This window comes from Pimephales promelas, chromosome 7 (assembly GCF_988280905.1).
Source record: "Pimephales promelas chromosome 7, fPimPro1.hap1.1, whole genome shotgun sequence".
NCBI classification, from domain to species: domain Eukaryota; kingdom Metazoa; phylum Chordata; class Actinopteri; order Cypriniformes; family Leuciscidae; genus Pimephales; species Pimephales promelas.
In genome coordinates this window covers 27,532,158-27,546,215 of record NC_142775.1, presented here as the reverse complement: position 1 = coordinate 27,546,215, position 14,058 = coordinate 27,532,158, and the positions used below count along the sequence as shown (strand labels likewise).

The 14,058-nt window shown below is 39.8% G+C and overlaps 1 protein-coding gene across 2 annotated transcripts in view; it reads left to right on the top strand.

The window, feature by feature from the left end:
• thsd7ba (thrombospondin, type I, domain containing 7Ba) overlaps window positions 1-14,058 on the top strand; it is a 209,722-nt gene that overhangs the window by 43,509 nt on the left and 152,155 nt on the right. For both annotated transcript variants that reach the window (XM_089133301.1, XM_039655480.2), the window contains exons 2-3: window positions 1,362-1,691; window positions 9,030-9,206. In XM_089133301.1, coding sequence (XP_088989427.1) covers window positions 9,053-9,206 — 154 coding nt within the window. In that variant the 5' untranslated portion in view covers window positions 1,362-1,691; window positions 9,030-9,052. The remainder of the gene's footprint in view (window positions 1-1,361; window positions 1,692-9,029; window positions 9,207-14,058) is intronic.

Here is a 14,058-nt window from a genome sequence, read left to right as displayed (position 1 = left end):
TAAATGAGACATGATGGGACCAGCACAAGACTGGAATGGAGCAACCAAGAGAAGACAACCAAGTTGTCCCTTTTAATTATTATTATTATTATTATTTTTTTTTTTTAAAAAGTCCAATCTAGCAGAACATTCCTTTCAACCAAACCCCCAAAAGAAACTTGCCATTGGAGAGCTTGTTGAAAATAAAATCTTCAAGGCATGAATAATCCAAAATGGAGTCAACAGAAATTTGAACCTGTCACTCTCCATTGAGAGTTTTATGGGAAGCAATGTTCCAAGACCGATCCCTATATGCTATCTCCTGACCACTAAAGTGTGACTGAAATCGCAAGAATGAATCGATCAAGTTTTTCCTTGAGGTACAATTGAAGTTTGGGAAAGCCATTTTGGACACAATGGTGGGCACTTAAAAGCCCTGGGAAATAAGACGGAGTTCAGAGTTGGCGGAGGGGGGTAAAGCATAGCATTGGAAGTCAATATATGACAGTGGGTTGGAAAGAAGAGAAGATGGAAGGAGGGCATGGGGTGTTAATAGAATGAAAGAATCAGCAGGGTAAGCTAGCCAGTCCAGCATGCAGTGTTGACAGGTAATCATTGAATGTCAACCATGTGGAGGGAACAGAAGCAGCAGAACTCTCTCTTTACTGTTTTTAGTGTCTCTGATGGTGGATTACAGCTGATAAAGTGCCACAGTAATCCCAGAGTGATGACTGAAACTTGTGAAATGAGATAAAGCTTTGGGATACTTTCAGCTAAAACCCATTCTTGTCTTACTGCTTTGTTGGTCAAACTAGTTATTAAGACACATAATTAACATAGTAGCTAAGTTTATTCAACTCGCCACAGATGTCCGTATCCAGGGCAATATAAAATCACTGTTTTCTGGTAAACTTATCTAAACATCCTTAAAATAAGATAAACGAACTTGGAAGTAAAAAATGTGTATATAAGACTTGTTTTCAGAGAATATTCACTGCCATTTAAAAGTTTGGGGTCATTTTTTCTAATTTATTTTTGAGAGAAGTCTCTTTTGCTCACCAAGGTTGCACTTGTTTGACCAAACACTGCATTGGTAACACTAAACTCTTTTAGAAATTGTGTGTCAGGTCTCCAGTGCCGAGCACCATTTCTGTGCCGTCTGTAAGTCGTTTCAACTGTAGATTCCAGATTGATCATTTATTGGGATTGGGATGAAACTTTGAGGCAGTTGTCTACTTTATAAAACAAAACTAAGCTAAATTCCTCTGACCACACCAGGTCTCCACTTCAAATTATGTGTTATTATCTGAGGGCATGTTTTCAAATATTTCTGCTTTGTCAGTCCAACCTAAAACTCTCCTATTCTCTCGCCCCTTTTTCAGCCCTGCTGGCTTCGGGACACTTCCTGGGAGGAATTTCCGGCAGTGGATACTTCATCCAGCTATCGCCAAAGGGTTATCTGTTCTCACGGTCGGTGATGGTGTGACAGACACATCTTTCACGCTCTGATCTTCCCGAGGGGGAGCCACTGAGGATTAGCTGGCAGATGATGCATCAGGGGGAGGAGGAAAGGCCGAGTTTATCTGCTGTCCCTGTGTCACAGAGAGCATCTGAGGAGCATTCAGCTGCCAGCGGCATTAGTGGGCCTCAGCCATCCAGCTGTTCACCTCACTGCCACAGCTAAAGTGATGAGTCCCACTCTTTCCTTTCAGGTAGAAACCGCCGTGTCCTCGGTCTAATTGCCCGGTAGCCGAATTCCCCAGTCTGGGCTCAACTGTCTTCGAGTCTGTAATGGGTGGAAGTACAGTGTTGTGTGAGAGGTCTCTGCCAAGCTGGGTTTTTTTTTTCTCCTTTCCTTGTGAAACTAGAATTAATGAAGAGAAATAGCTGCCATTTTTGGGTCCCTGCTCACTGCATGTCACTTAGATAGGAGATATCTATTTATTCAATTATAAGACTGGTCTGACAATGTGGCTCAGCTAAGGTTTCTCATTGTGTAAACTATCAGTGTGTAAACTATTCTCATTGTGTAAACTATCAGTGGTTTAAAGCATTTTACAACTGAGTATTTTACCAAAATAATATAACTTCACCCTTGTACAGTAGTGCACTCCAGGGGTTTGGCAGGTTAGCGTGGCGACTGCATGTGGTTTTTGTGATGCAATTAGCCAATCAGAATCATGGTGTCATTTTAGTATTGGGTCATATTATACTGGACTGCTTTTAAGACGGTGATTTAATTCAGAAATGTCATTGATAGATGCTTTTAATAAGGTTTCACTTGGGAATTCTATCATATATTCATTTATATGTAGGTACACTTATAAGTTGTATTTTAAGTATAAGTGCCTGCTAGTACATTTAAGTTGTATTTTAAGTATAAGTGCCTAGGTTATGTTATGTTATTATAAGAGTCTTTATTGTCCCATGGAGATAATCATTTTCACACATCTTTTTTTTCATAGCACAGAAATATCACATAATATGTAACACATATGAAAATACACATACAACGCACAGCTTGAAAGGAGACCGAGATAAAAAAAAAAAAATAAATAAAATAAAAAAAAAAAACTACAAAGCAACTAAAGTGGGGGGTGGCAGTATTACAGTTTGTTCAGTGCTGTGATGTGCGAACAAACTGTAATACTGTTGCCAAAAATGTGGCATCACTCAAATATATATATATAGTCAGTCATGATTAAGTTATTATAAGTATCCAATAATGTCGGTTAATGAGATAAAATGTGTTGCTTTCAATTGGTCATGTGATCCCAACATGGCTTTCCCCATTAGGTGACCCACTCCATGTAAAATACAGCAACTTTTATTGGGCTTCTGATAGGGCTTCGTGATTTTTGCCATAATTGTATTATTTTTAAAGCGAGAAATCACGGTTTTGAATAAAAAAAAGTTAGCAAACTTTACAACCCTATCCAGAGGTTGCATCCTTCAAAGTACGCGGACTTCAAATGCCATGTGTTCAAAGGTCCCATAAATGAGTCCCATTAGCTACGTCTGAGTCCGTTTACGCTTTTTTGGCTAAAGCTTGCAGGCTTGCAATGCTTCCAGTGGCTTTGGAACACATCTGTAGTTGCGGCTTGAATGAATAATGATATTGCACTGGAAAAACAAAACAACAAACAAAAAAATAAATAAATAAATAAACAAGATGTGGGCGGTGGAATGGGAAAAAGGCAAGGTTAATTAGCTGTGAGTTTAACTCGAGTGCCGTGTTTTTAGAATGCTGTTTCATGCGCAAGAAGCTGCAAAAAAAAAAAAAAAAAAAAAAAAAAAACGTGAGACGTGTATAGAACATGTTTACATAGAAAACAATGAAGAAATAACTCAGTGCAATGCAAAAACCTGTCAAGAACTAGTTCAAGTTCAAGTGTTTTTTTTTTTTTATTGTCGTTCAATCATATACAGTTAGTGAGGTATAATACGAAATGAGACAGGAGCATGGTACTTCATAAAAACAACATAGGACAATCACAAAAACACATGAGACTACAGTGAATAGTACAGGACAGTACAATACAATAAATAAATTATTCAGAAACCAGACAATAGGCACAGTAAAATCACTACTTTGTTTAATATCTCATGTTTGCAGGATTGTGAAAGTGTGAAAGATGCTGTTTACTGTTTTTTACTTTTGCTGTTAATTATAGAGAATGTGAAGCTGACATCATGCCACAACTGTCTTATATAGGTGCCATATTAGGAGGATCCCGCTACCTTTCTGCTTGTGAATTTAAGGCAGTGTTTTGTTTTTCTGATGTGATTGCGAAAAATGTTGCCATTGAAGGTCATTCGTGCTGCATCGAGAATTGCCATAGTAACTCGCGATATGGGAGAAAACTGAGCAATATAGCTAAAGTACTGTTCCTTTCTTTTGAGAAGTAAAACTTTTTAATGAGGGAAAAGAAACTGAATTCAACTTTAAAATATTAGTGTCAAGGCAACTTTTTATTTCTCTCTTTTTTATGATGCCAGCTTGCTAATAAATTGCAGGTAGTGGCTTATTATCAAGTTGAGTGCTTTCATGGTTTTATGGACAAATAAGGAAGAAGAAATGACAGGTGGCGTTCAAAGGTTTGCTCGGCTTGTCGAACACAAGCCAATTGGACGCATTACTGTATGGAAATTGAAGCAAGGGGAAGGCGTCTGTGATACAGTAAACAGGATTAGGAGCTTTTGTTTCCTTTGCTGTCAGAGCCAGTTGTGTCCTGCAGAGAAAGATCTAATGGAACGAGCCTGGCTGAGACTGCAATAGACCTGTTACAGACGGTGTCTACCGTGGGAGTTGTAATCAAACGTTAATTACCGGGCCCACCTGTTTACAGACGGATCAGCTCAGATACCCTGTCCCACGTGAAGATTTTGGGAGGATCAGTATTCCACATTTCAAAAAGATAATGCTGTTTTTTTAGGCACATTGGTTCAAACGTCTAATTTTGCTTTTGAGTTGGACGTAGGAATCTTTCCTTTTGAGTATTTTTAATGTACTTTTGGAAAGGGGAGAAAAATACCACTCAAGTTGGGTGGACATGGTTTCTCATACTTTTTAAAGCATGCACATATTCCTGTGTGGGTCAATGACACTTATTTTTTTGTCCACATCTATTCATTTATTCAAAACTACATTAAAAATGCAATTAATACTTTAAGTGATTTTAATGCAGAACCTGATTTCACCAAGTGCAACATGTTCATGGATCATTTCAATCAACCAATCAGATTTGAGGTACAAGTTTACAGTTAATGCTTACAACCAGGATTAGAAGTTTCTAAATCAGTGTTATTCAGCTAACATTTTCTTCTGATTTCAGGGTTAACATGGGTGGGGTTAAGTTTAGGGGTATGGATTGGGTTAGGATTACGTTTTTGTCACGATCAACTAAATGTGTTTAATCCTACAAAATCAGGACGTGGGATTTAAATACACATTTTCAAGGATTTCTTTTCTAAATTAAGGGCCAGATTTGCTTAACATGGCAAATTAGCTTACACAATACCAAAAAAGTGCAGTTGGGAGTGGGAAGTTCTGCGTGTGATCTACTGACAATGTGCAAATTAAAGAACGCAGCCGGATCATTTCCATAATGACCAACGCAATCTACCAAGAGCAGATTAGCATCTTTATGCTTTTTTGAGGCTTTAAATAATGGCAAACATAGCAGTGAATTGACTAGTGGAAAAATTAGTAAATCACCTTATATGAATCATTCAAATACTCTCCTCCCATAAATTTAGTGTCTGAAAGGGAAACTCACAAATGCATATGCAACAATATCAGAACGTTATGCAAAAATAACCCTGTCCATATCTTCAGCGCTAATTTTTCACTGCATGTCTTTAGTAAATCCTGATAGTAGTTTTTTTTTTTTAAAGAAAAAATAAGGTTTGCACTGATGGAAGTTGTTAGTAGATCTGGTCCTAAAAGCATAAAGCCAAAAATTTGATTGTAAAACAACTGTCCTGATACTACAATAATGATACATGAGTTATTTTGATGGTCTCTTTAGAACACTTTGTTGACTGTAAGTAACTTTGTAACTACATGTCAACTAGCTCTCATTAGATTATTAGTAGACTGCTATATCTGCTAACACTTTATTCTGATGTTTCCCCAGCAGACATTCTACTCACTGTAAGTAACTTTGCAAGTACAGGTACAGGTACACTGATAGCACTCTAATGAGAGTTACATCGGTGGAAAGTTGCTAGAATGTGTTAAAGGGACCATCAACATAAAGTGAAACCGATGTGTATAGAATATAATAATAATGATATAAGAAATTTAAAAAAAAAATGAGGATAACTTTAAAATCCTCATTATTATTATTATTTTTTTCTAAAAATGTTAAATATGAAAAAAAAAAGAAAAAAAAAAGGAAATGTGTGTCAAACTAACATAGTCTCATCCCAAGACGTCATACAACTGACGCTTTTGACCATACGGCAACATCCGCCGTTTTAGGGTACCCTTAAATGTCGGTTAGATGACGATCCTGGGGCGTCATCCAACTGACGCTTGACCTTTAAAGTTAGGTGACGGGGTAGTTTTAGGTCTGGGGTAGGGATAACGTCATGGTCAAACACAAAAACTATAGCACATGCAGATGTAACACCAGATCACATGGCAAGAATGGTGAAAAGCCTTCTGTTTGATGTGAAATTCACTGCCTCAGCTAATACTAATAAATTAATTCCCATGTGCTTCTTTGAAGATATATTTCAGCACATGACTTTTCAGACAAATCTGATATATAACCCACACAAACTAGAAAGACTTTCAGCCTGCTGACAAAGCCACTGCATAGTGGTAACAAGGAGACACCTGCATGACCTCCAAGCCTTTGGAATTTGAACCAGTGCATATTTAAATTGGATGGTTTGTTACCCATTAATGGCAGTATGAATGGAAATCTGAATGAGAGTCCATGCCTCTACCTGAAAGAGTTAAGGTATGTGCTCCTTGAGAAAATCTTGACTGAAGTGTTATGAATCCTGAAGCGCAGAAGCTTTCTCAGGTTCTCAAGACTGCACACTGTGTTCCAGTCTGAGCCCACAAGCTTTGTTTGACCTAGTTATTCTAAAAAGCAGCGAGGACTTTGACGCATTTGATATCCAGGATGGCTGTGTCTGTTATGGCGGGTGATGGGCACATGCAGGAACGCGTGTCAGTATTCACATCCTCCCTACGGCTGACAGGTCACAGGGAAAAGGCCAAGTCCATCACACTGAGGTTTTTTACTCTCAGTCTGTGAATGTTTGCTAGGCTGTTTTGTAAATCTTCACTTTGCATATTGACGTTTTATGTTATTTGTGTTTGTTTCTTCCAGCATGCACGATTATGGTGTACATTCCTATATCATTTATGTGCTTGTTTGTGTGCTCGCAAAACTGTGTCTGTGTGTCTATAGAGTAGTATAGAGGATACAGTAATAGCTTAGGGAAGTTGTATTTGCATGTGTTATTTAACGTCTGAGTAAAATCTGAATCAAAATACTTTTGCAAAACATACACTAGCTACTTTATTTGAAAAAAAATAGTAGTATTATTCAAGGATATTGTGACTTTTTTAGGACAAAAAGTGACTTTTTAATGTTACAGAAGACTTCTATTTCAAATAAATGCTTTTCTTTTGAACTTTCTAATATTTTTTTTTAATAGAATGATTTCTGATGGACCATGTGACATTTACAACTGTCAGAAATCACCGAAATAAATACAATTTTAAAATATATCAAAATAGAACATTTTTATTTGAAACATTAAAATAGGCATATGTAAAAATATTAGAGTTTTTGCTGTATTATCAAATAAATGCTGCCTTGGTGAGCATGAGACTTCTTCTTAAAAAAAAAAAAAAAATCTTACCAACCCCAACATTTAAAATGGGTGTAAATATGATACAAAAAGGTAATTTCATTTAAAGAAGAAACAAAAAAAAAATCACACACACACACACACACACACACAAAAGGAGTGACCAAACTTATTTTTTGAAGATTGTATATCCATTTTAATAATTGTTCACTTGACTATATATTGAGAACGTATTTATGTCTTCAACATCCCTTATTTAAAACTGCAGTGTTTGCTAAAGTACTGGTTTTATTAAAATTATTTTAGAAATTATTTTGAAACAAGTGCAGCATGCTCAGAGGGATTTTCTTTTTGCAGGTTTTGAGAGATGTTTTGTCTCGATTCTGAAGGAAAGCTGACATACAGTACAGGCCACTCATTTATCCACTTAATGAATTCACTTAATATTCACTTATACAGTACAGGCGATCTCCAAAGTCCCAAGAAACCAGCTTTAGCCTCTTCAAGAGGATATCTGTGAACCCTTTTGAAAATATCTAATTCTATCAAGACATTTACTTGTGGCAGCAGTTAAAGGATAAGAGATTTTTTTTCACTCCGTCAAGTCCTCTCACCATATTCTTCTCAAATCAGATTTTCCCGCAACACTGTTGAAGCAATGAAATAAAAATCTAATTTCCCCAAATGAAATCAACCAAAAACCAATTGGGAGCTGCAGGCTTTCCCTGAGAAATCACATCAGAATAATTCCACATTCCAAACACATATTTAAGTCTGATAGCAATTCATCCATCAATACACCGATTCTGTCTAGCCGCCTCGAACAGATCGTCCACAGGTAATGCATTGTATGCTGTCTCCATAAGAGGAAAATCAATCAAAATTTTAATTCAGATAATACTGTAATACACTGGTCTGTGCAGAGCTGTGTCCCATATATGAAACAATGATGCTTTAAAATATAGAGATCCCCCATTTCTTGCCGCGGGACTGGCGCGAATGAATAACCTTGGTTTGTGCTGCCGAGCTGTTTAAATGAGTTACTTTCCCATTTCGGTTGTCAATGGAGAAGTTTATTACATGTGAGAGGCATAACATGGATCTGGTCCATTGGATATTTGCCATTTAAATGGTGTGCAGATTTCCATCAATCAGCAACGTGACAAAACAGACTGTGTGTGTGCAGTCGGTAAAAGACATTTATTGTTCAAGACCAGCTGCTTTAAAATGTGGATAGTACAAACAAAATAGTGTAAAACTGCCATCTCTGAATGTTTGCAAAAAAAAAGTTAATTGTAAATCAGATATGCATTAAAATTCCCTCTCACCTATACAGTCAGTGATTCCAGAACTAATCTTTCAGCCAAAGGATATGACTTACAGCGGCGGGGGACAGAATTAAATGAGTTGCAATAAAAAGGTGTTAATATCCTCAATTACTTCAGGGCTGCAAGACCCAATGCTCTGCCTGTGTTTACCGTGGTATTTACCGCATCAGTGCATGCAGCTTTAAGACCAAATGATCCTGATCCTGGCACATTTGCTCGTTTTGACGTCCTCCAGGATTAAATGACTAGTCAAACATATGCCGGTGATTAATGTAATGATTCCCAAGAGTTGTTTAATATGCTTGGCTGGTGTATTTGCTCCCTAACAAGTAAGAGAGCATAATAACCCTTGTTTGCTTTGTTTTTGTTGTTGTTTTTTTGCAGGACTAAAATTGGACAGGACGTCAATGGGCTGGACTATGATTCTAAAAGATGACTCTGGTGTAACGGGCTGGACATGGCGTGTTGGGAAATACCTGCTGCTCTCTATGTCTCTCATTGGAATGCAAGTGAGGTCGGACCTGGAGTTTCCAAAGGACAGGCACTATACTTGGAAAACGGGTAAGCGTGTCTATGATGTCTATTCCTGTGATATGGAGATTTCTATGTTAGATCTCTTTTTAATGGCTATACTTTGATGTTTCTTCCTCCTGTTAGCATTACACAGCATCCATCCATCCATTCAGGATGTTATCTCACTCGAGCTCCGATGGTTTTTGTCAGGAACTAGCATAAGAAATTCCTCTGTGCCCTTTCAAACATTTCGTCATGCTGCTTTCCTACATCTAATGTTAAATTAGTACCTTGCTGTCTGAGATGCGGTTTTGCAAAATGTTCAAGCTGCTCTTTTCTCAACCCTTACTTATACATTGTCAATAATGTATTTTTTTTTGTAATACAAATATGCCATAATTATTCAACCCATATTCAACGCTGCTGTTTTTAAGTCACTTATTTGTATGGAATGGCACAAAATTGTGTTAAAACACTTTGGAAACTATTTTGGAAACAAGTGTATTTATTACATTAGAATGTCTATGACTACAAGAAAATTCCCAAAACACTAAATGTTCCTTGAGACACAGCTGGCAACCTCATCATAAGTTTTGAAAAAGAAAAAAATGCACCAGAGAACCTTTGAGGGTTTTGAATAAAAAGCACAATGTCAAAAAAAGGGAATAAAATGTTTGATCAAAGCAACTAAGAAAAACCCTCAATTTACTGCCAAATACCTGATGAAAGGAGGAAAAAAAAAACATTTCAATGCAGAGTATAAGAAGATCACTAGACAAGCAAAAGCCGCTCTTGACCAATAAGAACATAAAATGCTGATTTAAATACGCTAAAATAAATTTAAATAGGCCTGTGGAGTTTTGGAAGAATGTTTTATGGAGTAATGTGACCAATTTTTTGGACATATGGATCAGCGGTATTTTTGTGCAAAAAAGTCTTAGTAGCAGAAGAAGACCATCTACATGGTCAAACATGGTGATGGTTCAGTCTTTCTATGGGGTGCTTTGCTACTGCAGGAAGTGGAAATCTTGACTGTATGAAGGACATCATGAATTCTTTATGAAAGTATATGAAAGTATCAAGCCATTTTGGCAAAGACTGTGATGCCTTCAGTGCAGAGACTAAAGCTTGATGGACTTTCCTGCAGAACAGCCATCCCAAAGTATTCATCCAAATCTACTGTAGCTTGGTTCAGGGATCAGTTTTATAATGTTCTTGAGTGGCCTGTACAGTCTTCAGAATGAATTTCATTACACATGTTTGGTGGAATTTGAAGAAAGCAGTGGTAACGTGAAAACCAAAGATTATTAGTGATCTGGAAGCTTTTTCAAGTGAGGAGTGGACCACGAATGCAGTAGAGACTTCTCAGGCAGCGTTTATTAGAGGTTATAAAGTATAAAAAAATTTGACCTTTGGGGGTTGAATAACTTTGAACATGATTTTCTTTTTTTTTTTTTTCAATTCTCATCAACTTTACATTCACAGAACCACTCAAATGTGTATTAATACACTTTCTATAATAGTTAACTGATGCCTTTGTTGAACTGTTTTCATGTATTTTAGTTCTTGGCAGCAAAATGTCAGGTCAAGGTCAAGTGGTTTGAATCATTTTGATTGCAACTATATAAAGACTTAATATGGTTCCTTGAACAATGCTATGTTGTGACCTCAGAACACTTTTACCATTTTGTGATTTGTGAACTAATACATTTTGATGTTAACGGCACATAACCAGCTACATACCTATGCCTTTTCTGATATTGTAAACTTGCTCAGTAGCTCACCTAGTACAGCATTGCATTCGTAATGTGAAGTGCTCGAGTACGAGTCCCTTGAAAATGTTCTCACGTTTGCTTTTGTTCACACTTTGGTTAGGTTTAGGATAAGTTTTAGTGTAGTCAGTGTGTTATTTTCAAATGCAATTGACTATTCACCTTTTAGTGCCACACACCAAGTCAAGTAATCTTTATTTATAGAGCTTGTTACAATGCAGATTGTTTCAAACAGCTTTACAGTGATGACAGAAAAAATAATGTAGGAAAGTTTGTTTCGACTGTAGCTCAGATCTAGCAGAAAAAATGTACAGCTTAAGTACTGTAGGTTCAGTGTTGATTCACTTCCGTTGTAAAAATCATTAAGCCTTGTTATTAATTTAGTTAATGTATCTATACAGCTGCCCTGGAGAAAACAATGATGTCATCGTCCAGCTCAGTTCAGTTCTCAGACAATGGTGTCATTGCAGGCAGAAACATAATATTGTTGAATGTTAAGACCAGACTTTTCATTTCCAACAACGTCTCAGGTTACGACTGTAACCTATGTTCCCTGAGAACAGGGAACGAGACAATACGTCGAATGACGCTATGGGGAACGCCTCAGGCGTGACAGGTGTCTGAAATCAAATATCAACTCACAGTAATCAGGTTGACCGGCGACAGCCCGTGCATCATCAGCTTGAATGATGAGCGCGTCAATCTGGATGTATAAGAAGGGCGCCTTGAAACCGTGACAACATCCTATCGTCTGAAGGGACTGTTGCAGGCAGGCCCCGAGGCATGGCAACGAGACGTATTGTCTCGTTCCCTGTTCTCAGGGAACATAGGTTACAGTCGTAACCTGAGACGTTCCCTTTCGAAGGGAACTCAACAATACGTCGAATGACGCTATGGGGAACGAAATACCCACTCCGCCATGCTGAGGGGAGTGCATGCCGAAAGGCAGTGACAACTGTCAGAACCAGTAATTCCAGGAACACTGAAACCACTCACCCTATGTTACATCGGGCTGTCAGTGACAGCACTCCCTACCGGTCATAGCCCAAGCTAATGAACCAAGAAAAACCAGAACGTAATAACGTGAGTAAATCAGGGCCAGCTCAAAGGCTTTAGGACCACAACTTTCAAAATAGAAGGGGTCCCTTCTAGGGAGTGTGGCTAGGGGGCCAAGAGACCCCCAGCCAGTCACTATTCAGGAGAACACTCCTCCTGAAATGCCCCCAGGCTGGCCTGGTGATCTGTACTAAGACACACAGTCTGGCCATAGCCTGTCCGTCCAAGACAGAGCCTCTGGAAATTGCCTAGAAAAGGCATCAAAAAACTGAAGGCCCGCGGAGCTGGCGGAAACCATCGAGTTTCGGATCACAGAGACGGGATCCTCCGGAGAGTGTGACTCAACCTCGAACCAATGGGAATCGTACACTCAATCCACCCAGTGCTCGCTTTTGAGCACTGAGGAAGTAAGAGAGGGATCAAAATCAGGAAGGTCAAAGAGACCTAAGACCTGATGACCCCATGTGTGGGGAGCTCCGATACATGAGGGCTCATGTCAGGAAGGCCGTACGTTGTGCGGCCTAAAACCCAACGACCACAGCATGTGGAAGCTCATCCTTCAGGGAAGCCAGAGGCTAGAACCTGACAGACCCACAATGTGGGGCTACCTTCGAAAAAGGTCTAATGAGACCTAAAACCACCAGTTGTGGGAGATAGCTCGAACAAGGGAAGTGCCTGTCGTAATGTATTGCGACAAAGACACATCTAGAGTGGGACCCAAAGTGAAGAACCGGAGTCTGAACCACATAAGAAGGGACCGAAGCATACTGCGCGTGACCCTCACCATAAGAAATGGATTTTGAAAAGTGCACAAGACATCTTGTCGGGTGACTTACCACAATAATAGGTGAAGTATGGGTTTGTGTACTTCACTCTGAATTCAGGAAGGCCTGGTGAGGCCTGTAACCCAGCAACCACAATATGTGGGAGCTCATAACCAGGAAGGCCTGTTGAGGCCTGTAACCTGGCGACCACAGTGTGTGGGAGCTCATGACCAGGAAGGCCTGGTAAGGCCTGAAACCTGGCGACCACATTGGGTGGGAGCTCGTACTCAGGACGGTCAGTGAGACCCAGCCTGGTGACCACAACCTGTGGGAGCTTACTCCACTAAGTGGAAGCTACTTCTTCCAGAAGTTAGCCAGAGAAGGGCGTCCCTGTAGCCAGTGACAGGACGCCACTTAAAGTGGGACCCAAGGGAAGACCGGGGTCTGAGCCACATAAGAAGGGACCGAAGCATACCACGCGTGACCCTTACCATACAAAATGGATTTTAGAAAGTACACAAGACATCCCGTCATGTGATTTACCACAATAATAGGTGAAGTAGGAGTTAGTGTACTTCACTCTGAATTCAGAAAGGCCGAACTTGAGGCCTGTAACCTGGCAGCCACAACAAGTGGGACCCCATAATCAGGAAGGCCTGACAAGGCCTAACACCCGATAGTCCCAATGCATGTGAAGACTCACCACTACAACTTAGCGACCACGAAAAGTGGGGGTTTCACATTCAGGAAGGCCTGGTGAAGCCTGCAACCTGACATGTGACAACTCACAACCAGGAAGGCCAATGAAGCCTGAAGCCTTGTGACCACAGAGTGGGAGCAAAGTGCTCAGGGAAGGTAGTGAGGCTGTAGTCTGGCTACCGCATCATGTGGGAGCCCACATTCAGGAAGGCTGGGTGAGGCCTGTAAACTGACTACCACAGTATGTGGGAACTCATAACCAGGAAGGCCCCTTTGAGGCCTGTGACCTAGCAACCACAATGTGTGGGAGCTCATCACCAGGGAGGCCTGGTGAGGCCTATAACCTGGCAACCACAGTATGTGGGAGCTCATAACCAGGAAGGCCTGGTGAGGCCTGTAACCTGGCGACCACAATGTGTGGGAGCTCATAACCAGGAAGGCCTGGTGAGGCCTATAACCTGGCGACCACAGTATGTGAGAGCTCGTATCCTGGTGACCACAGTATGTGGGAGCTCATAACCAGGAAGGCCTGGTGAAGCCTGTAACCCAGCGACCACAGCAAGTGGGAGCTCATAACCAGGAAGGCCTGGTGAGGCCTGTAACCTGGCG